The 23,778-nt window shown below is 35.5% G+C and overlaps 1 protein-coding gene across 2 annotated transcripts in view; it reads right to left on the bottom strand.

Moving 5' to 3' along the window:
* Window positions 1-1,195: 1,195 nt before the first annotated feature.
* The window catches only part of LOC127541232 (sulfotransferase 1B1-like), a 63,267-nt gene continuing 40,684 nt past the window's right edge, over window positions 1,196-23,778 (bottom strand). Inside the window, exons 1-9 of one of the 2 annotated variants that reach the window (XM_051966437.1) lie at window positions 20,912-21,006; window positions 20,614-20,737; window positions 13,037-13,215; window positions 11,436-11,564; window positions 8,089-8,186; window positions 4,545-4,671; window positions 3,981-4,075; window positions 2,393-2,573; window positions 1,196-1,405 (exon numbers count right to left, since the gene is read on the bottom strand). In XM_051966437.1, coding sequence (XP_051822397.1) covers window positions 1,293-1,405; window positions 2,393-2,573; window positions 3,981-4,075; window positions 4,545-4,671; window positions 8,089-8,186; window positions 11,436-11,564; window positions 13,037-13,181 — 888 coding nt within the window. In that variant the 5' untranslated portion in view covers window positions 13,182-13,215; window positions 20,614-20,737; window positions 20,912-21,006 and the 3' untranslated portion in view covers window positions 1,196-1,292. Of the gene's footprint in view, window positions 1,406-2,392; window positions 2,574-3,980; window positions 4,076-4,544; window positions 4,672-8,088; window positions 8,187-11,435; window positions 11,565-13,036; window positions 13,216-20,613; window positions 20,738-20,911; window positions 21,007-23,778 lie in introns of those variants that run through there. The other variant, XM_051966438.1, reaches the window with a different exon arrangement.

The raw sequence follows: 23,778 nt of genomic DNA, 5'->3' as shown, positions 1-23,778 counted from the left end.
TTTTCACAGAAGAAGTGATGGTGAAGAACCTTTGTTGGATAGCAAGATTTTATTTGATGTTCCTCACATGGAATGTGTAAATGGTGTAGCTCAAGAGACTATCATTGTACAAGTTACAAATTATCTACCTCTAATTACAATGGATACCTTCTATAAATGTTCTCTATCCCTATTAGAATGTGGTATCGTTGTGAGTAGACTCTTTTCTTTTTCTATTTGTATTCCTGATTTCTGGTTCAGTACTTGATACACAGCAAGTGCTTTATAAATTTTTTATCCCATTTCTTCCTCCAAGTTAAAAACTTAGCAAGGTGATTTTGATTATTGTCCTTCAAACTCCTTCTCCATGAATTCTATGAACCTGAAGAAATAATGGCTTGTCTTGGTTTTATTTTTTTTTATTAATATGAGTTTCCCTTTATAGAAATTCTTTAGTGTGCATAACCAGTCATTAGGTCAATAAACACTTATTAAGCACCTACAGTATGCCAGACACTGTGCCGAGATACAAAGATACAAAGAGATACAAAGAAAGATAAAGAGCAGTCCCTGACTTTAAGGAGCTTACAATCTATCAACCAAGCTAAGTTTCCCTTAGGAGTTAAGTCTTTTCTAGATGCTGTTCTTTTATGGGAACATATGGACAGGATAACAGAGCATTTGTTTGGGAGATAGACTGGAAGTCTCTGTATCTGCTTTTCCTTGGCAGTCCTTTCCTGATTCAGAGTCAGACCTATGTAGCTACATATTTTCCCTGTCCCTACTGGTGTGTCTATGCAATATAAAACCAATTGAAAGTGGGGGAAGAGGGAGAAGCCATTTCATGTGGTGTGAAATATTTTGGGACAGTCAATTAGTGAATCTGTTTCACTTGGTTTTTTAATTTATTTACCTATCTTTTTATTTGCTTATTCATCCATTCATTTATCTATTTACTTGCTTACTCACTTTGTTTGTTAATTTTTTTATTAATTAATTACAAGAGTTTTCCCCCTGATTTGGAGGGGATGATGGGGACAGCAAGATGGATTAGAGAAAAAAATAGATGTCCTAATTTAAAAAAAATTACATTAAATTAAAAAAAAGAAAGCTATTTGTCAGGAGTTGGAGAGGAGCTGGATTTCTTAGAAATTGCCCCAATTTTTGGCTTTGCTTCTTATGCAATTATTCTTATTTGAACCATCAAGATAGTTGCTTTTATTTTGTAGGTTGAGGGGAAAAACTTTTATTAGAGATATTTATTGAAATGTAATTGCAACAAATTTACTTAATACATAAAACTTTTTTTTTTTTCAGATTTCAGTTCGGAACTTCAGAGTTGTTCCCCTCATCTTTTTCTCATAATCTGCATCAAATTTCTCATTTTGTGCCACAGTAAAGTAGTTCTTCCAGTCACCAGCAATCCCTGAAGACAAAAGACAGAAAAAAGGATGAAATTCCCAACCAACTGAATAATATTTTAATAAATGCTAACAATTACTTCATCAAGATGACTAGAAGAAGAAAGCCATTCCATTTCTCCATGGGCTGAAACAAGAGGAAATAAAGTTCAAAAAAGGTTGAAGAACCTGGGTAATAGAGTGGCTAAAGCACTGGATCTGGAATTAGGATAAGATCTGAAGTCAAATCTGTCCCTCAGAAACTAGCTCTGTGATCCTGGCCAAATTGCTTACCTGTTTGCATCTTGGTGTCCATAACTGCAAAATGGGGAAAATAATAGCACCCGCCTTCCATAATTATAAAGTGCCTTGTAAGTCTTAAAGAATTAAATAACAACATCTTCCACCACCACCACCATAATAGTAGTAATAATAATAATAATAATTCCAACTCTCTTACTTATAAGATGTGTGATCTTGTTTTTAATGCCCATGAGTCTTAGTTTTCACATGTATAAGATGAGAGAATTATAGATGACCTTTAACTTCTCTTCCTAATTTAATTGTTTTGATTTAGACTTTCAAACTTGGGCTACTAACTGGCAACATAACTTAGGCAGAGCAGGGCTTCTTAAAGTTTGTCTACTCATGACACCTTTTTCATCTGAGAAATTTTATACAGGTATGTAATAGATGTCTAAATTAAATATTTACTGATAACAAATCATAACTTCATAACTCGTACATTCAGTTATGAGAACCCATATGGGTTCACAAACCACAGTTTAAGAAACTCAGCTGTAGAAAATAGATCACTTTAATTTAGGAATAGTCACATAATTATGGATAAAGTGTTTAATATTTCAATGCCCAGAAAATTCTTTTAGAATATAAATGACAAATCATTAAAGCTTTGAATTGTATTGGTAGAGGGGTTTTCCATATTGGGAGTTCCTCACATTGATAAAATTGTGGGTCTGAAACAAAAAAAAGTTTAAAATGGCCATATTTACCCTTGCGCATGAAAGGAGAGATTTTATGGTCCATCAAAGAAGTTGGTAGTAACTTGTAATTCACCATTAAATTATCTTTCATGGATTCAAAGGATGTGTGTTGGACAATTCTGTCCAAAGTTTCTTCATCAAATTTCTTCCCTAGGAATTGCAACACCTTCTTAATTTCTCTCTTTGGGTCCTATGGATGGAGGAAGACATTTTGAGAGATAAGAAAGATGAAGGTCCTCAGTAGTAATATGAATTAAATATAAACCAGTTAAAGAAAAGGTCTGTGATAACTCCCTCTTTAATTATGCTTTTATTTGATCAACAATGTAAATATTTGTTAGTGCATTTGATTCTAAGTCATGTGAACTCCCTTGGTAAGATGATTATTCATCATCATGAAGCTTTGTGATCTTGGTAGCTTTAATCTTTAAATCTCAGTTGAGCTACAAAGTTGTACAATGATAAAAAAGGAAAAAGAATTTAAACTTAAAAATTTAATAAATGTTTATCAGATTAAAAATTAATCAGAAATAAAACATTCTTCTTTGATCCATGATAAATGCTGCTTTTGGAAATGGAAAGCATACTCATTTCAATTATTCTGCCTTCCAAAAAAATAAGTTTCCTCATTTTTCTCTACTCTTAATATTTTAGCAAGACAGTCAGATGTGGGAGAAAGCTAGATACAATCTAAGTGATTCAATGAATAGAGGGCTGGCCTGGAGTCAAGAAGACATGGGCTCAAATCTCAACTCTGACACTTATGTTTGTTGTTTGCTCTTTCTTCTCTAAAGGATATCAGGAAGGTGACATTTTGACTTTCAAGTCAAACTTATGTTTGTTCAACTCAATCCAACTTTTTGGATTTAAGTGAGCCAGAGTTGTGCAAAATCATCAGTTTTGCTTTCTCCTCCTAGTCATCTGTATCCAATGGTAAGACATAGGACTAGATGATTAGTGATAGCCTTGGATGCAGTGGGAGATTTTGTGTTTTTGCTATGTATGTGACCTTTGGTAAATCAAATCATCTCCCTAAGCCTCAGTGTGCTCATCTATAAAAAGAGGATTTTGGACCAGAGGTACTTTAAGGTTCTTTTTGGCACTAAATCTAGGATTCCATAAACTGAATCAGAAAATTCATTATGATTCTGTCACTTATTGGTAGTATAAGCCCAGAAAGACAGTGTAGAATTATTTAGTTTACTTAAGATAGATATTGACATACTCAAAGTCAAACAGGTAATAAACATCAGAATTGAGATATGAATCCAAATATTTTGATTTCAAAGAAGTTAGTCTGAAGAATTTGAATAAAAACTATTTTGTGGAATTATCACATCATCATTGGTACCTTATCCATTGGTACCTAATCCATTATAGCTGAATCTTCTTATGGCCATGATTATACATAACTGATCTTCAAAAATTAAAATATGCTGGAAATCATCCATTCAATAGATGTTTGTATCAAAGATAAAGAGGTTAGTATGGATATCTTGAATGGAAGCTTTCACCTATTTTATTTTAGCTGGAATCAACCTCTCATCTCAATGGTAGGAAAAGGATTTGCTGAAATATATCACTGTGTCAACTCTACCTCTTTTATGTCCTCGTAGAACAGATAGAGTATAGGGTGATCTTTCTTCTTTTCCCACCAGCTCGTGACATGTTCGTGCCAGTGGCCATAGCCCACTACATTCAGAAAATAAAATGGAAAAGGAAAAATGCATTAGAAGCATCCCATACTAAGTTGAGATTTCTAGATATATCATGAAATATACCTGCAATTTGTTTTAATCCTGCATATGAAAGTTCAGAAGTAAAAAGAAAATGAACTTGCTCCTCTTCCCCCCAGTCCCTGCCCCCTGAAATTTCTTGTTGATGTTGATGATTGTGTCCTTGTGAAAGGTAAGTACATAGAAGTACTGAATTTTAGTTTAGTGGAAGACCACAAAGAAAAAGAAAAAACATGGGAAACCATGGAAATCCCATCAAGGAGAGAACAAAAAAGATGGACATTCAAGAGGATAAAATGACTTAGATAGGAAATGACTTAGAAGAACAGTATTTACTGAATACTTTCTGATCTCTACAGTACTTCTGCCAGCAGCATCTTTTGTGACTCTTATCTCAGTAAATTTATCTTAATTTCTTTACTTACCATTCCCAGACATAAATTTCTCTAGGTACTCAGCAAATGTGCCTGGATCGGGGTGGAACTTATTCATTCTGTCAAAATGGTAATAGGAGACTGCCACATCCTTGGCGTTCCGAGCCACATAGATAACCTATAGGCAGGCAGTGGAGGAAAGAGCTGTTATTATAGGGAGTAGAGCCTAGAATACTGAAGAGTTCTCCATTTAAACCTGTGGCTAAAACTACTTGAGCTTTGGAAATGGGAAAGGTAAAGATCAAAAGCCATAGGTAGTAGACAATAAATATGGTTTCCTTTTCTTCTTGGACTTTATACTGTCTTCATTCTAACCTCCTTCATCTCTTCCCCCATCTCTTTTTCAGCTCTCAAGCTCCACTATGGGAGTGTTTTTATTTATGTCTGTATTTGTATTTCCAGAATTCAGCAGAGTGCCTGGCATATAGCAAGAATTTAATAAATGGTTGTTGATTTGTTGACTGATTTGTAGTTCCACAAATTTTTCAGGAACTTTCTTTTCCAGGAGAGTATATGAGGAGTTTTTGTCAGTGTGTATGTCTGAGTCTTTTGTATTTTACACATTTCTTGTCATGGAGAAAATAAATAATAGTCATATATCTGATTTATTTTATATTGTAGGTACTTTTCTAAAAAGGACACTTAATTTTTTCGAGACTCTAAACATGAATCATTAGAGATTGCCTACTTGGAGTCAAGGACGTAATGAGCCAGAGAATATGAGAAAAGTCAAATTCCATTCCCTTACAGGTCAGATTCTGAGGATTGAACTTAGTTCTGCATGAGGCAGCCACAGTCCAAAGCTGAAGGTGCTTTCTACATTTAAAAACACAATCTAACTTTATTTAAGAATGTAAAAAACCCATTTTTTAGATCATTGATAGTATAAGAGCAAATGGCTGGATGGATTTGCTCCATGGGAAGTTACAAGCTGGTTCAAACCACAGTTTGGTACTTTAAGTCCTGTGGGGATCATGGGAAAAAAGGACTCCCCAGAATGATAGAGGGATAGAGTTTCCTTCCTAGAAAAATTGATAGACTTTGTGTAAAACTATATCTACTATGGAGGCTTTGTTAGTTTTTCCCCTGGCAGGGAAACTATCCTTGAGATTGGATTGGTCCAGGAAGTGATGGTTTTTCTGATTGCTTGGGGTATAAAAAACCCTTCAGCCTTGGTGGGCTGTATCCTCCCCAAAACATCCTGGGGTTCAGGTTCTTTTCCATTTGGAGATGTTATTTAGTCATTTTAAGTGATAGTATGAGAAATACTGAAAAGTTTGGTTTCCACCAAGTGTGGCAAGCTTTGAGGTAGTATAGGATAGTAGGTACCACTGCCCAATGGGTTTTCAGAAAGTGAGAGGTTAAGGAAGGGTAAGATTCCACAGGACAATTAAGTTTCAATCTCTCAGAAGCCTTGAGCAAACAAGGAATTAGGGGGCTAGGAAGGATTCAGCCAATCAGAAAGAATTTTATGGTTTTGAGAAATTCAGAAACTTAAGATAATAGCCAATCCAACCCAAAATAGTTGGAATCAGTAACGTGACTTGACCAAATCACTATTGCTTGCTTTGTTCACCATTTTTGAACATGGGATGCATGATGAGGGAGCGTGACATGCTTATACATATTTAAGGGAAGACACATAGTGTGTCTATGGGAAAGACTGTAACCCTGAAGGAAATGGACCAATCCAGTCTTTGAAGGGAGGGACTGCACCAAACTAACAAGTATAAAGTTTCTCCCACTTCTGTTCTCAGGGCTTCATGGGCTCCCTCTTCCCAAAGAAGAGTGGAGCCTGCTTCTGACCAGAAACATTAACATGATTCTTTATGATTCTTCTTTAATAAATTTTCTTTAACATCTGATTTTTAGTATCAAGAGTGCGTTTCTAACAATGCCAAACTCTTTGTTTTCTTAGAGTTTTCTTGGCAAAGATATTAGAATGGTTTGCCATTTCTTTCTGTAACTCATTTTACAAATGGGGAAACTGAGGCAAATAGGGTTAAATGATTTGGCCAGGGTCACACAGGTAGTAAGTGTCTGAGGCTGGATTTGAATCCGGTTCTTTCTGACTTAGACTTTGACTTTCTGACTGGCACTCTATCTACAGCAACACCACTTAGCTACTTGCTGTTTGGAGATGAATGGGGCCATTTTTACCTGCATTCTTTTTGAGTATTCTTATGATGGCTATGATTAAGTAAGCCATCTTTTGTTGATATTGGATGGCCTATAGGTATAGCATTTCATTTTAATCCTGAGCCTTGAAGTAACAGACTAGAGGCCAGCCTTGCCTATAAGAGTCTATTTGTAGGCTGACCCATCCCCAAGTTTCTGTATCTGTTTATGGATTCTGGCCTCCTTAATCATTTTCTCTGGTGTGAAAGTGAAGGTCTTTGCATGCTCTATTCCCATATCATACATGGAATAGTTGAATGGAAGATGTAAATCCCGTTACCCACAGTTAGGATATACTAGGCTTAATTTAGAATACTTTCCTATATTAAATCCAAATTAGAACAACAAGCAAAAGAAAGAAAATGAAAACACTGATGTTGAGGGAGTTAGTCCTAGCATTGGACTCCATCTGTGTAAACCTAGAAATCTTGGGGGATGGGTAGAATCTGATTAGAGATGTAAAGTTCTTGAAGCCAGGAATTATTTTTACTTTTTTCCTTGACACTCCCAGGGTCTTTGAGGCAGAAAGAGAGAACATCAGCCTAAAATCCATGAAGACCTGGATTCAAGTCCCTTTGATATATCCTGACTATGTGGCTGTGTGCAAGACATGTGACCCTGAAGTTCTGTAACAACTCTAAGCTCCTGAATTGCAGAGAAGGTGGTGAATTGCATTGGTAAAGGAAATGCCTGTACTAATCAAAGGTGTAATCCCTCTCCTTCTCTCTCCCCACAAAGTTCTATATATACTCATTTGAAAATAGTGAGCATTTAACAAATGCCACAAAGCTTCAGCTAACATCCCACCTTCTACAGGAAATCTTTCCCCTTTAATTCTACTAATAATATTTAATTCATCTTATCTAGTTCTTGCTGGCATATAGTTGTTAACATGTCTCCCCCATTCAACTGTGGTCTCCTCCAGAGCAGATTCTGCCATTTTCTTTTCTTTATATCCCCAGAACTTGGTGCAGTGCATGATACATAACAGAGACTGACATTAATGAGCTCTGTCCTTAAAGTACTGACCTTTGTCACTTATCAATGATCCCACTTTTCTCTCTGCTGAGAAATTAAGAGTCACAAAGGTGAGGATTTAACTGGAAAACTAGTGCAAAGCTAAGCTGGAAGAAATGCTTACATTACTTAACCTTTCTATGCCCTTAGAATTGTGAGAGGGAAGGCAAATGATGATATAAACTTGCCTTGTCTATCAATGTAGTTTGCAAAGCACTTTCACACATGATTCTTTAGGGTGGGCGAGGCAGGTGCTATAATCCATATAGTCCCCTGTTCTTTTGTCTCCTACTCTGGTGCTTTATAAAAAACTACTTTGTTTCTCAATGCTTGGGGTTACCTTGCAGTTGCTCTCCCAGAAATTCTTAGGAAGGAGGGGAATTGGCAGGTGACTCTTCACAAATCGAGGAGATGGCAGCTTTTCTAAAACATCTGTACCTGAGAAAAGTCATGTACATGTAGAAATTAGATTTTCCACTTGAAATTTCTACTATCTTGTCTTAATTGATGCTTTTCTTGCATCTTTCTGAAAAGTATTATCTGCTTGGGAAGACTAACCCAGTCTCTAGTTGTCTTTGTTTTTTTTCATGCTGGGAAGAGCTGGGATGGAATCCCTTCTCCACATCCTCCCCCTTATTGAATCAACTCACCACTGGATCACTGAAAACAGAGGCTGCAGTTGAATGAAAGCAGGAGCTGGGGCTTGGAGGTCCTATGCACACATGATCCCCTTTAATGTCAAAGAACTACCCATCATCTCAAAACTAAGGAAAAATTTTTTTTGCTAATAGCATTATTCCAGCTAATATGACCTTTTGTGGGTAACATGGAGTAGTGGACAGAACATAGGCTTAGAGTCAGAAATACTTGGATTCATATTTCCTGCTTATGTGACTCTAGTCAAGTGTCAGACAACTATATGACTGCATAACATCGTGGAAGACTGGTTTCAGAGACTAAGTTGTTGAGTTTGGACACTGAAAAGACTTCTTGTTGTTCAGTCATTTTTAATCATGTCTGATTCTTCATGACTCTAATTAAAATTTTCTTTGCAAAGATATGTGAATGATTTACCACTTCTTATTCCAATTCATTTTACAGATGAGGCAACTAAGGCAAACAGGGTTAAGTGATTTGCCTAGAGTCACACAATTAGTAAGTTTTGTAGGCCAGATTCGAACTCTTCTGACTCCAAGCCTTGTGTTCTATTCACTGCATCACTTAAGTGTCCAATGAAAACACTACAGGTCTATATATTGTATTGCCTATCCTTCAAGTAATCTGTTTAGAAGTATCTATTCAGAAGTTCCATGGCCAGCAATCCTTTGCTTTAAGTTCCACTCTCTTATGTTTACTATTTGACTTTGTCAAATCAATTAATCTCTTTTAGCCTCAGTTTTCTTATCTAAAATGAGGGAGTTGGACTTGATTTGCCTCTAATGACCTTTTTTGTTCTAAGCCTATGATTCTCTGATATGCTAGGAAGACCAGAAGTACATTTTCCAAGTCCATGTATTGCCCCTTCTGAAACTTAAAGTAATTTACATGGAAGTTAATACTATGGGAAATAAAGAGTATTTTTCCTGTGTATCAATATGTGCTTCATTAATTAAGAAGAGGTCTGGACTTTTTTTTTCTTTTTTTTTAGAAGACTGAGACTTCCTTTCTTGCTTAAGCTAGAGACACAGTGGTCACTCCTGGAGCTAATCCTTATGTAAGCTTTAACTTGCTTCATTTTCCTAAGTGAGCTGGTTTTAGGCAGCCAGGTGGAACCTTCACTTTGAGCACTAGTTTTGTTGGTGCCAGATATATTAGAGACTCTGTTGGAGCTCAGGACTCCCTACTTAAGTGATCCAAGCCTCTCCAATAACCACAGCCTCCTCTGAGACAAGGATATTTGCTATCACGAGTGTAGACCCATGATTTTATGGGGCATTGGTTCTCAAAGTGTGAGCATTGGGCCTTTGGGATTTCTTGGAGACCTTTTTAGTCATATACTCGTCAAACTATAAGTCAAACTACTTTTAATAGTTTGTAGTCAAAACTACTTTTATATGAAAACTAAGATGCTACTTGCCTAATAAAATACTTTTTGCCATATCCAATTACATATCTGTGTGAGTCTGGATTTTCTTTAGCAAAAATAACATTGCAACACATTGAATGAAGAAGCAGATAGGAGAATCCAATTGTCTTCTATTAAGTCAGACATCAAAGTTTTGAAAAAGATATGTAAAGCAATATTATTTTTCTCACTGATAAGTCTTCTTATTTTTCATAAAGTAAGTTACTTATATTGACATGTGATGGGTTTGTTATTATATTTTAAAATAAATTATAACATTAAATTTTTTTTATCAGTTTTAATTTTAAATACAGTAAATATTGGTATAGACCGTAAGCCCACATAAACAAAAGCTCTCAGGGGACTCTCAATAATTTTTAAGAGCACAAAAGGATCCTGAGACCAAAAAATTAGAGGGTAATTGGGATAGGGAACTTCCTGATAAGGAAATTCCCTTTATCCATGTAGTATGCAACTTTACAATTTATATAGTCTTAGAAAGTTGTCTTGACTCTAGAATATTGAGTTTAGTGACTTGACCAGCCAGGATGGATTAGAGGCAACATTTGAACCCAGTTCTTCTTGAATTTGAGATAAATCCTCTATTTACTAAACCGCATTACCTTTGTTTCTTGGGAGTGCTTTAGTGATAACTACAGGCAGATACATCTGCCTGTGCGGTTCCCTAAGATAGCGCCTTGTGCCACGGTCAATTAGTATTAAGGCAAATGTGTGTTTATTGGAGGATATTCACTTAATAGTGGTTTGCTTCAATTTCCTCCTCTGTAAAATAGGGGATAATAATAGCACCTACCTCCAACAGTTGTTGTAAGGACCAAAGGAGATAATTGTAAATCTGGCACATAGTAAGTGCTAGTATTAATAATATTTGTAAAGAGCTACTAGGAATACAACTACTACTATCACTACTAACACTACTTCTACTACAAATACTACTATTACTACTAACACCATCACCATTACTACTACTACAACTGTTACTATCACTGCTATTACTATTACTACAATACTACTGTTACCACCATTTTAACAACTATTACTATTATGACAACAATTACTATTTACTATGGCTACAAACTACTACTATTACTCTTACCACTACTACAACTATTACCATCACTAGTACTACTGCTGCTGCTGTGGCTATTGCTATCAGCAATCAAAGATCAGCTAGAACTTATATCACACCCATAGTTAGTGGGCTAAGTTTTTGCCCTCAACACCCCCAAGTGTGACCTGAATCAACTTAAAATGTAATAGGAAAATATTGAAAAAAATGAAATTATAATAGAACATAGATAAATTATTTTTGGGGAACAATTCAGATTCATTTTTTATTTTGAATTCTAAATTATTTCCCCTCCCAGATCCCTCCTCTGCCCATTGAAAAGGCAAATGATATTATACCTATTATAACAAAAAAGAGGAAATGTTTATATCTGTTTTTCTAAGTTATGAGCAGCAATTGTAATCCTGTCGTACAATTAATGGGACTATTTCTATTTTTTAGGATAAAATACTGAGCCTTTTTTTTTTTTAGCAACTTTATCCTTGAGAAAGATAATCATAATAAATTATGAGAACATTTATAGGGTAAATACTTGTGGGTAATATTCCAGGAGCTGCTGACTCTAACATTGGGATACGGTCAGTAATTGGAACATTTTTCTGTTTTTCAGCAAAACCATCATTTTTAATTAAGTCCATGATTTCACTCATCCATGTGGTACCTGAAATAAAGGCAAAAAATAATAGTCATACAATGAACTTGTATTCAAGGGTACAAGTAGTAATGAGATCAGTGGAGATGGGGCCAAATTTAGAATTAGGAAGTACTGACTTTGAATCCTGCTTCAGACATTTATTAGCCAGATAATTCTGGAAAAGTTGCTTATCTACATTCTGTCTCAGTTTCCTCATCTGTAAAATGGACTTAATAATAGCACTTGCTTCCCAAAGTTGTTGTGAAAATCAAATGAGTTAATATATATAAAGCACTTTGCAAATCTCACAGGCTATATGAAAATTAACTATTATTATTGTTATTTTTATTTTGTTACACTTTTTGTTGTCAAGAATCAATCTGTAAATAAATTTAAAAACATGATTAAGGACCTATTATGTGTTTGTCACTGTGTTAAGCACAGGGATACAAAGAAAGGTAAAAGATAGCTTTTGCTAAAAAATATTCAGGGCAATAAAATGAGAGAAAATTTAAATAATTCAGTCTCAGGAAAAAAAAAAGGAATTGAACTAACTATAAAAGAAAAGAACCTGTATGCTAGAGGAGAGGAAAAAAAAACAGTTATGGAAGGATTTCAGAAAGTAGGAGGGACAGTGAGATATATAGACACAGATCAAACAAAAGAAGCAAGAAGCTGAGATCTCTAGGCTAAAAAGGGTAGTGTAGAAACATGGGCAAGAGAAGCAATGAGAGAGAAAGCCAATGACTTCCTCATAGATTCATATTCACAGATAGATTTACATCTCCCAATTTCCATTTGCATAAGGCATTATATTTTACAAGGGCTTTCATATATATCATCCTAATGGATGTACATCATCCCCATGGGTTCTCATGCTAATCTTATGAGATTTATGTATGTATATATCTGTATATGTATGTTATATATATGTGTGTGTGTGTGTGTGTGTGTGTGTGTGTGTGTGTGTAATCAATATGCATGTGTATATGTATATGTGTGTCTTATAAGCTAGTTAGGCAAGTGTTCTTAACTGGGGGTACAAAAACTTGATGTTATATTTTTTTGAATCAACTCCATGTATCCTATTTAACTATCTTTACATCTCACAGGGCTGATGTGAAGAAGAAATGTTGTTGAGGACAATAAGAGTGTATGGGTGAAGCAGTGTATAGAGAGTTGGGCTTGGAGTCAGGATTCAAATCTGGCCTTACTAGCTGTACAGTCCTGGGCAAATCACTTAATTCTATTTGCTTCAGTCCCTCAACTGTAAAATGAGCTGGAGATGGAAATCACAAGCCACTATCTTTGCCAAGGAAACCCCAAATGGAGTCATGAAGAATTGGACATGACTAAACAGCAACAAAATTATTATTATTTCATAATTTCATCAGTATTGAAAAATCAAGTGATTTGTGAAGATGGAAGGGGAAAAAATTGTAGGGGAGAAGGAAATAAGAATTTGGGACAGACATCTCTTTTAAAGACATGATACTCACCAGACTTGGGATAAGTGATTATCCAAATATCTTCTGGCCTGCATTGGAACTGTTCAATCCTTTCCCAGTTGAATGTAAAGGCATAAACCATAGGGTAGCCATGGATAATCTTGAAATCACGTCGGATGAAATCTGGAGAACTCATTTTGGTGTTAGATGGTGGATGTATAATTGTAAAACTGAAGAAGCAAACCAGAACATGATTAGCAAAACATTGTGAACAAAAGCAGAAATTTATATGGGTTCAAGATACATTGAGAAGGAAGAAAAGAGAAGAGGAAGGAATATAAATTTGGGTTGAATCTGAGTTAGAAGTGGCCATGAATACAAGGCCAAACAGTGTGAATATTATCCTGAAGACTAATGGGCTTCAAAATGAGAAGCCATGCCATGACCCCAAAGAAATTGTGACCAAATAATCAAAATGTAGGCATCCTTCCTTAACCTGGGGCTCACCTCCAATCTCATATCTACTCTCTCTCTGTGAAAAACTTGTACATCCTGGTGAAATAAATTAGACTGAATTTTAAGTTTTTAGTATCTTTTTCTGCCTTTAAATATATGTTCATAAATATCTATAATTACATATATGTAAATTATAAATTCATTTTGCTTATGCCATAAAAAGGAAAAGGCTAATTATAATTATATCTGTTTATTTAAAATATTTTATTCCTGATATCTGTAGCATAGGTAAAGGATAAATAAAAGCAAATCCTAAAAATGATAAAAAAAAGTATATCTATGCCTTACCCAAGGGTAATCTCATAGTTTAGGAGAAAACATTTAAGAGCCCTGTGATAGTTAACAAATAAATGAAGTATAAATAAAAGGAAATGCAAAACCTTATTATTTGAGCCTGCAGAAGTCAAATTACTACTTAGCTCAGAAAAACATTCTCCCTTGGCTTGAATAACCATGCCAGATTACATTATAATGTTTAAATCTATATCACCTGCGATCAAAACTTCAGATTTAGGAAGGCAGCTGGGAATGTCTTTGATCAGAGAGAACAAAAAGACTTCCTTAAGGTGAGGATGATTCTTGGAATCTAGAGAAAGGCTCCTTAGTGATTAAGAATGTAGAGAGCCCCCATTCTTCTATGTACTTTATTACAAAACTTCCACTCCCTTGCTGCCTTCCCTTCATTATTTTGCTATGCTTTTCTTCTCTGAAGAGAAGATATTTTTGTAATAGAAACAGATGGAACTGGGAAGCTTTTTTCATATTCAGATGGAACCATAGGGTTGTGAAGTCTGTACTAAAAGTCCCTGGTGATTCCCTGGACAAATTTTACTTTGCATTTAGCATGCAAATGAGAATTAATTATTCAAGTTGGGGATACTGTTAATGGAGACGGGGGTCAGACTGAAAAGATGTGGGGATAATCAGATAGACTGGGTCACCAAATAGCCTCCATCTTTCTGGCTTCAAGTCTAGTGTTCTACCTCTTATGCTGCCTGCTGCCCTATAGGGGAAAACTGGTATTAAAATTCAGGCCTCATGACTTCCATTCCTATTCACTTTCTCTCTGTTTTTTAAGTCATTTATTTCTTAATGGAATAAATCATTGATTTCTGTATAATGAGTAGCTTTGGGAAATTTTTTTAAGAGTTTCCAATGTTAATGGAAATTTGCTAATCATTTCTCATATTTCCTTTGAGAGTCTTGAAGAGTGACTCTTGTAAATATTATCTCACATTTCTATGGCACTTTGGGTTTACAAAGCACTTTTCTCAGGACAGCTTTCTGTGATAGGTGGTACAGTTGTTATTTAAGATTGGCAGCTATAATTTACATTCCATCCCCTATCTTTACAGCTAGCAAATTCCCATCACTTGTCACTCTCTTTATTTCTGTATAACTTAATCACCAGCCACCAAGTAACAAACTCTTCCCCAACCTCTACCTTCCTGTGCTCTCATCCCCATTTTTTATCAGCTCCATTTCCCCCATTCTAACTTTGTCCACTCCTTCCTTGCTGCCCTCTAGAACTCCTGTGCCATAGTGAACAAATTCCTTTTGTTCTGGAATTCTTTCTCTAATACATCTATTGATTTGCTATCATTGAAATTTGACTTCTTCCAGAAGTCATTGCCCTCCTGGTCATCCTCTCCATTACTTTTACTCACATTACCTGTCACATTGACCCTGTAGAGGTGGAATACTTGCTCACCACTGACACTTGTAATCTCTTCTTTTTTCATTCATTGCTCAGTAACCTCACTTCCTTTGAAGTTCATTCTATTAAAAATTTTGTAAATCCTGTTAGCTATTGCATATGGGGCCTCATGCCACATGCCACAGGGCAAACATATTCAGTGCTTGGGATGATGTTTTCCTTTCTTCAAATTATGCCCTTATACTAGAAGATTTCAACATATGTGTTGATACTTTCTCACACTCCCTAAATTCCTAATTCCTCAATCTCTTTAAAACATGACTTGTTTCTATACTCATTCTCAACCACACACAAATATGGTCAGTCCATAGATTTCATCATTACAGAAATCTGCTTTACTTATCAACAATCTCTAACAAGCCCTCTATCTGACCATAATCTCTTACTAGCCTAACCCTCTTTATGCCTCACCTCTCCTAAATTTATTCTTCTTCATAATCTTGACCTCAATTTCCTGTCTCTCCTTTCCTTTATATACTTAGATCATTATCCTGTTGAGATTTCACTTTTCACTCCTTCTACTCTCTCCCTTAGAGATAGCTAATTCAACTCTTCACATTATTGTTCTATTGCATCCCCCAGCTGCTTTGCTTAAATACTACCAATCTTGCCAAACTCTAAACCTGCATTATTTTCACCAAAGACTTCCTCCACTTTACTTATTTGATGCTAAATGGAGTTAGAGAATGTCACCTAAGAAGAATGACTGGATTACACTATAGTTTTATGGTACCTAACTACAAATAGTCTCTCAGGGCAATATTCCTTTTTATTCCTCCCTAAGTGATTCTTTATCTCACTTCCCACAGAAGTTATTCCAGATCTCTTCTCTCTTCAAGCCTTCCACATCTTCCCCTCACTTTATTCTCTTTGTTGAAGATCTACTTAACTAAGAAAATTATCATTTGATGTGAACACCTTTGTCCCTTCTTTTTATTTCAAACCCCCTTCACATCGTTCTCCATTCTGTTGTCCTTTACTCCATCCTCTGACAATGAAGTGATACTTCTTTGTGCCAAGGCCCAGACTTCTTCACATGCCTTCTCATTTTCTCCATCCTATTGGCCGCTCAAGCATCTTCCTTTCTAATACTGAACAATTTATTTCTACATTTACTAGTTTTTCCCCTAATATCGTCAATCACCCCCAAGTCTCTCCTATCTTTTTCAGATAGGACCAATGTGTTTGCTTTAGAACACTGTACTTATTCAATTCATTGAAGGTTCAATGGTAAGGGTAGGGTTATTGTTGAGAAGCAACAGTGACAAAGCCCTTTGAGAAACCACAACTATTTGAAATATATTTCTACATCACAATGAAGCCTCAGAGTAGGATTTTGTGAAGGGAAACTGATTTATTGGATACTCTTCAAGTTCAGGTCCTCTGAAAACAGGTTTTTTTTACCCAGCTAATCTTGTCTCTGGTTCAATTATTGCTTTTGACCAGCATGATTTCCCAGTGAAAACTCCTTTCCTCGAATAAGTAAATGCCAGATGTTGTAACACTATCCTAAAACCCTACTATGTGCCAAAGTGCCCTAAACCTAGCCTGATAATAGGTTTAGGTTCTGGAAGGTACACTTATAAAATGAGTGCCCTGTTCTGAGAGACAACAAAACAGTAATGGAATGAATACTGGATCTGGAGTCAGAGAACTTGGTTTGAATCCCAAGTCTGCCACTTCTGATTGTGTTGACATCAAGCTATTCCACAATTGATGACCATTCCCTCAACTTTCAGTTCTTTGCCATCACAAAAGAGCTGTTATATATAATGTATATATAAAGGTTATTTTGTTCTTTTTGGGATACAGACCTAGTAGTGCTATTGCTGAGTCAAAGAGTATCTTTAATTTTATAACCCTTTGGACAAATATACAAAATACACTTTTAAATTTAATCTGCATTATTAGCATTTTCTCTACCACCTTTTAAAGTTTAGAAAGTCAGCAAAACTAAATCATGTCCTGACTTGTAGCCTTAGAAAAAACTTGGAATTTAATAATTAGCTCTTGAGATTGGTTTTGATAGCTCCAAGAAAACTAAGCTGCTTCCAAGGAGTTTACAGACTTTGGAGGGTGGGGAATAGCATATATACAGGTGAGAAAGCCTCCAAAGTATACAAAAAGCAATTCATGGTACATTTAATGTTATAGAATATTCTAGTGCTCTAAGCTATGAAATGTAAGATTAATATAAAAAGACATAAAAAGCTTAAATATATTGATGCAAACTTGAGCAGCATCAAGGAAACAGCATGTACAATGACTCTAACAATGTAAATGAAAATAACCACAAAATGGAAAGTAAATGTTACAAAATTACAAAATTCAATCTTGGCACCAAAGAACAGATAAGAAAAGCTGCTTTTTCTATAGCTTTGCATAGTGGAGATCCACAGGTGTTTAACTTTGCATATATGATGAGCTTTTTCAAAGTCTTTAATAAGTTTTGCTAATTTTTTACATTTCTTGCTGTTTTTCTTTTAAAATATTCTTTATTATATGAGAAGGGTCTCTGGGAGAAGGAAGGAGTATAGAAGAAATTTAAGTGATATAAAAACAAAAATATGAATAAAATTTTTTAAAAAAAGTAATACAAAAGAATTTTAAGAGACGGAGAGAAACAATAACTAACTAATGGGATCAGGAAAATCCTCCTAAAGAATCTTGGCTGTGAAGATGTTTTAGAAAGAGAAAATAAGATCCACACACCATATATTATTGTAGCAGTATTTTAAATGTATTTAAACTTCAGAAAAGTGTTTTTCGGGGAAGAAGGGTCCAGTGAAGTGATTTCATCAGTGTAAGGAACTTTCTGTGAGAAGTCAACAATTTCTCACAATGTTAGGAAGAAGAACAGAAAGGAATAAGCCTACTATTATACTATAGCAACCACTGTGGTAAAAACTTTTTTGTTTAATTATATCTTTTTATTTACAAGAAATATACATAGGTAATTTTCCAGCATTGACAGTTGCAAATCCTTTTGTTGGTAAAAGCTTTTTACAAATATTACTATTTTTGATCCTCACAGCAACTTTGTGAGATAGGTGTTATTACTGTCCCTAGTTTACAATTGTGGAAACTGAGGTAGGCTGAAGCTAAATGTTTTGCACAAGGTCAGCTGGCTAAGAAATGTTTGAGGCTGAACTTGAACTCAGGTCTTCCTGATCTTTGCCTGGGTTCCCTCATTCATAAAATGAACTGGAGAAGGAAATGGCAAACCTTTCTAGGATCTTTGCTAAGAAAATCCCAAAGGGGGTCACAAAGACTGAAAAAACAACTGAACAACAACAAACCACAACAACTTCCCGACTCTAGGTTCACTGCTCTATCCATGGTGCAGTGAGTGAGCCAGGAACCCTAGGATGTTAAGTGAATTGGCTATGGGCCTGTGACAGTTTGTCAGAGGCAAAATTCCAATTCAGTTTTCCCCAGTTCCAATGCTGGGCCTATCTCTCAACTCTGCTGCCCTGTCTTTCTCAGGAAGAAAAGAAAAAAGAAAGCCCAGTGTGCACAACAATTAGTGAGTCTTTCCAAGGATCCCTGATTAACATAAACTCTGCTCTTTGCTTTTCTGGAGATAGGAGGAGCACCTGAGGACCAACCTGGATTCTAAGGATAAGCTGCAACTGGGAAACAGGAGAACCAAATCTTCTGATCAAATCACTCCAATATGGGACTTTCACAGAGCTTGGGAATTCTTGTTGAAACTTCTACAGCTGAGTGTCTTTTGATATGGATTGTTTAAAATCACTTAAAGTTTGATCACAATAGAAAAATTGTTTCCTGTTTTCAAGATTTAAGGGGCAAAGTTTTTCTGAAGGAATTCTCACACTCCTAATTACATTCTCACTGCTTCAAAAACTGTTCTTGGAATGCTTCCACTTGGCTGGAGTTGAGGCTCTTGGGTAATATTTTTTATTAACATAAAATTAACAAGTTTTCCTAAGAGTTAAAATAAGAGAAAACAGAATTGGAGAAACATCTAATTTGGGGGGATGGAGTGAGGGGAGTTTCTTCATCTAATTTTCAATGCAATACCAGTGTTTAAATCCTAACAAAACTGGGCCTCAGGTTAGTTCTCTGCTTAGTTTACATTTTAAAAGATGTATAACCCGATGAAAGATGGGTACTTTAATAAGGCGAATACTTAAGGGGGACATAAATCTATAGAATAAACTTCAGCAACTTTAGATCCCAAGACTGAGCTGAGTACTGTGACCAAAAAATAGTAGGGAAAAGAATTATGTTGGTAGGTGTGTTGACAAGATGTAGGTATTTTAAATTAGATTCAAAACAGGGAGAAGAAAAGGGATTGTTGTAGGGGTAGTGCAAAGAGTCCTGGAAAGACAAGGTGATATTTCAGTGTTGGTAGAGCTATAAACTTATCCAAACCATTTGGCAAACAATTTGGGAATATGCAAGACAAGTTACAAATTGTTCATATCCTCTGATTCAAAGATTATTTTACTTGGATTCTGCCCCAAAGAGATTAATAGAAGCAAGAAAGAACCCATGCATCCAGTGATATCCACTTTATTTGCACTATTTACAATAACAAAAAAGTAAAAATAAATGTCTGTCCAAGGATGAGTGGCTGGTCAAACTGCAACAAAGGAGAATGTAAAGAATCCAGAGACACATGAGTGTAAAGAGTAGAGTGAAGAGAGCAGGACCAAGAGAACAATGCCCACAATAAAGTGCATCATACATTTTAAGGTTCTTTTTCACAAGATGGAATTTGGACTGGAAGCTGGATATCATAGATTTACATATTTTAACATATTATATGTTATACAATGTGGAATAACAGAAAAATTCCGGGAATCCAGACCTGGATCTAGTACTGACTATCATTAATCATTTATGCCCAAAGTGTTTCCCTCTTATATGTGACAAAGCATTTCCTTCCAGAACTTTGTTTTTTTCATTTGCAAAATAAATTAGATAATCTCTAAGATTCCTTCTGGCTAAAAGTTTAGGCACTTTGTGTCAAAGTTACTTGATAAATCTAATCCAATTAATTCAGTTATTAGCTGGAGTGGACCTTAGAAATCATCCCAACATTTTCAAGTGTGAATGACTTCTTTTTCCTATTAAATCCATCCACAAAATAGTAGAAGTACTATGGATATACATTAAATGAGGAAATACATGACTAGAGATGTATTTAGTGCCAAGAAAATTTGGGGTTCAAAGACTGGGAATCATTGAATTGAATCCCTTCATGTTTGTCTAAAATCATGCATATAGTAGGGAACCCAGATTTCAATTCAGGTTCTCCAATGCCAGAACCTCTGTGTTCTCCATTGTCCTTTGTCTGACATTTTAGGTATTTGAGAAACACAAACATATGATGAAAAAAGTCCTGGATGAGAATAAAAGGACTTACCCTCTGGATCAAGTATTCAGTCTTTGCCCAATAAACCAGCCTTCCTTCCCTTTTTCTTCTGGTTGCAGTCTGTTTCACTTCTGCTTTTGATAACTGGACCTCCGATATCAATTTACACCCATCTCTAAGAGACAACAGAGTTTTCCTGGTACATATCTATTATCCACTTGAAAACCCTCAAATGATTTGAGGAAAAAGTACATAGAAATGATTGAAGGGTAGATTTGGCTCATAGACATGGTTTTGCAAGCAAAATAGGAAGAAAATAAATATCCCATCCGCCCTGTCAGAGACTTACCAGGAAGAGAAAACAGAAACGTGCAAATTCTGCAGTGGCTGCTATGTAAAGAGTTAAAAGTCTAGAGTTGAACAAGAGTTCCTGGACACAAAATAGGGAGGGCCATTTGGCTGAGAACAGTGAGTGCAGAGCCTTGGGCAAGGAGCCAAGGAAGAAATAAAAAGTTGCAATCCCAAGGAGCAAGACTGGACAAGTTATTATTTTTTAACAAGGTCTTTTTCCTGCTTGTTGGAGTAAAAAAAAAAAAAAACCCAGTAAGGAATGCAGCAGGTCGGGTCTATCATACCTGAACTTTGTGGTACTTTTATAATACTATCTGAGGGGACAGGAAAGCATTTGACTCATTTCCATCTTTCTCACTGGACTGTTATATTAAGGCCATTCCTTTGGATAAAGAGGATAGCATTCTGGGACCCCCGTCAAAACACCCATTACCTGAACACTATTACATATATGCTGTTCCTTCCTCTCCCCTCACCCTTCCTACCATATTCACATTTTGGCAATTGTTAGTTTGTAAGATTAGCTTGTTGTTGCAGTTATGTAATCAAGGAATTTTCATTCCTTTGTTTTTTCTCAATTACATGTAATTTTTAACATTCAAAAAATTTTGAGTTCTAAATTCTCTCTCTTTCTCTCCTTTTCCCTCCTTGAGAAGGCAAATAATTTGATATAGATTATATGTATAAAATATAATATAAAACATTTCTGTATTAGTCATGTTGCTAAAGAAAACACAGATCAAAAAAGAACCATAAAGTAAAACAAAATTCAATTAGCATTCATTTTTTGTGAGCAGATAGCATTTTTCATCATCAGTTTTTTGGAATTGTTTTAGATCGTTTTATTGCTGAGAATAGCCAAATCATTCCCATTTGATCATAATAAAATATTGCTGTTAATGTGTCCATTCTTCTCCTAGTTCTGCTCACTCCACTTTCATCAGCTCAGTCTTCCCTGCTTTTTTTTTTTTTTTGTCTCTCTCTTTCTCTGTATGTCTGTGTGTATGTATGTATCTATATAAAAAGTAAATGGAAGATTTAAACTTAAATGATTAGCATTAGCATTGAGGAAGACAGGGAAGATTCTTTTTCAAAAGATGGCTTTTAGATTGAAATTTAAAGAAAACCTGAGAAGTCAGGAAGCAGAGAAAAAAAGGAAAAGGAAAAGTGTTCCATCCATGGAGTTCAGCCAATTATAAATTATAGAATCAGGATATGTAGTACCTTGTTCAAGGGACAGAGAGTAGGCTATTGTAGCTGGTAAGTGCTTTGAAGGGACTATAGTGTAAGAAGATTGGAGAAGTAGAAAAGCATCTGAATGAGAAGGGATTTAAAAGGAAAACGAGAGAGAGGATGGAGGAAGAGAGAGAGAGAGACAGACAGAGAGAGAGAGAGAGAGAAAGAGAGAGAGAGAGAGAGAAAGAGAGAGAGAGAAAGACAAAGACAGACAGAGAGAGAGAAAGACAAAGACAGAGAGAGAGAAAGAGAAAGAGAGAGAGAGAGAGAGAGAGACAAAGACAGAGAGAGAGAGAGAGAGAGAGAGAGAGAGAGAGAGAGATTTTATTTTATTTTAGAGGTAGAAGGGAGACATTGTGGTTGACTGAGTGTGGGGAAGGTTGAGTCATATGGTCAGATCTGGACTTTAGGCAAATCATGACTTTTGACTGGAGGATGGATGAGATCTGAGGCAGGGAGAGCGACTCTCATTTTTCTATGACCTTCAATCGCTCCACTTGTCAGTGTTCTCCCCAGTAATGACTTAAGCTTTAGCTGCACTCTCCTTCCTTCCCTATCTCCTTTCCCTAACCAATTCAATACCTTTGCCCTTTATCTTATCATCAAGTATGCTTTGCCAAGCTTCAATCTTGAATTACTACCACCATTTGCAACCTTTACTCCTATTGACTTGCTATTAAATGGAGCTGGAGAAGAACCACCACACTGCTGATTTGGTCCATCATAAAATTATGTTATATAATCTCAACTGGACACTTTAGCAATTACATTTATTTATCTATTTTTATACCTTTATTTATTTCTATATAACTCAATAGTTATTGAAACCTTTTTAACTCTCTTCAACCCCTCCTCCAACTCTGTTAAGGACACTTCATGAATAAAAAATTGAGGCCATTAGCCCTACTTCTTTCCTCTTTTAATTTTACTTCATTTCTTTTATTCACTATCTCCTTCTTTCCTTTATTACATGAAGAGATATCCCTTTTCTTTCTTTTTTTAATTAAAAAATTTTTTTTATTAAAGCTTTTTATTTTTCAAAACATATTAATTCTTCAACATTAGCCCTTGGAATTGGAACCCTATTCCAATTTTTCCCCCTTCCCCCATATCCTCCCCCAGATGACAAGTAGTCCAATATATGTTAAACATGGTAGAAATATATGTTAAATCCAACAAATATATATGTATATATGTATTCATACAATTATGTCACACAAGAAAAAAAGAGAAGCAAAATAAAATGTAAGCAAACAACAAGAAGAATGAAAATGCTATGTTATTCCCACATTCAGTTCTCACAGTTCTCTCTCTGGGTGTAGATGGCTCTCTTCATCACTGAATAATTGGAACTGACTTTAACCATCTCATTGTTTTTTTTTTTTTTTTTTTTTAATTATAATTTTTTATTGACAGAACCCATGCCTGGGTTATTTATTTATTTATTTATTTTGCAACATTATCCCTTGCACTCACTTCTGTTCTGACTTTCCCCCTGCCTCCACCCCCTCCCCTAGATGATAAGCAGTCTTATACATGTTAAATATGTCACAGTATATCCTAGATACAACATATGTGTGCAGAACCGAACAGTTTTCTTGGTGCACTGGGAGAATTGGATTCAGAAAG

The sequence above is a fragment of the Antechinus flavipes genome, chromosome 6 (assembly GCF_016432865.1).
Source record: "Antechinus flavipes isolate AdamAnt ecotype Samford, QLD, Australia chromosome 6, AdamAnt_v2, whole genome shotgun sequence".
Classification (NCBI taxonomy): Eukaryota; Metazoa; Chordata; class Mammalia; order Dasyuromorphia; family Dasyuridae; genus Antechinus; species Antechinus flavipes.
The sequence above is the reverse complement of the archived record's forward strand: the minus strand, read 5'-3'. Positions and strand labels throughout refer to the sequence as shown.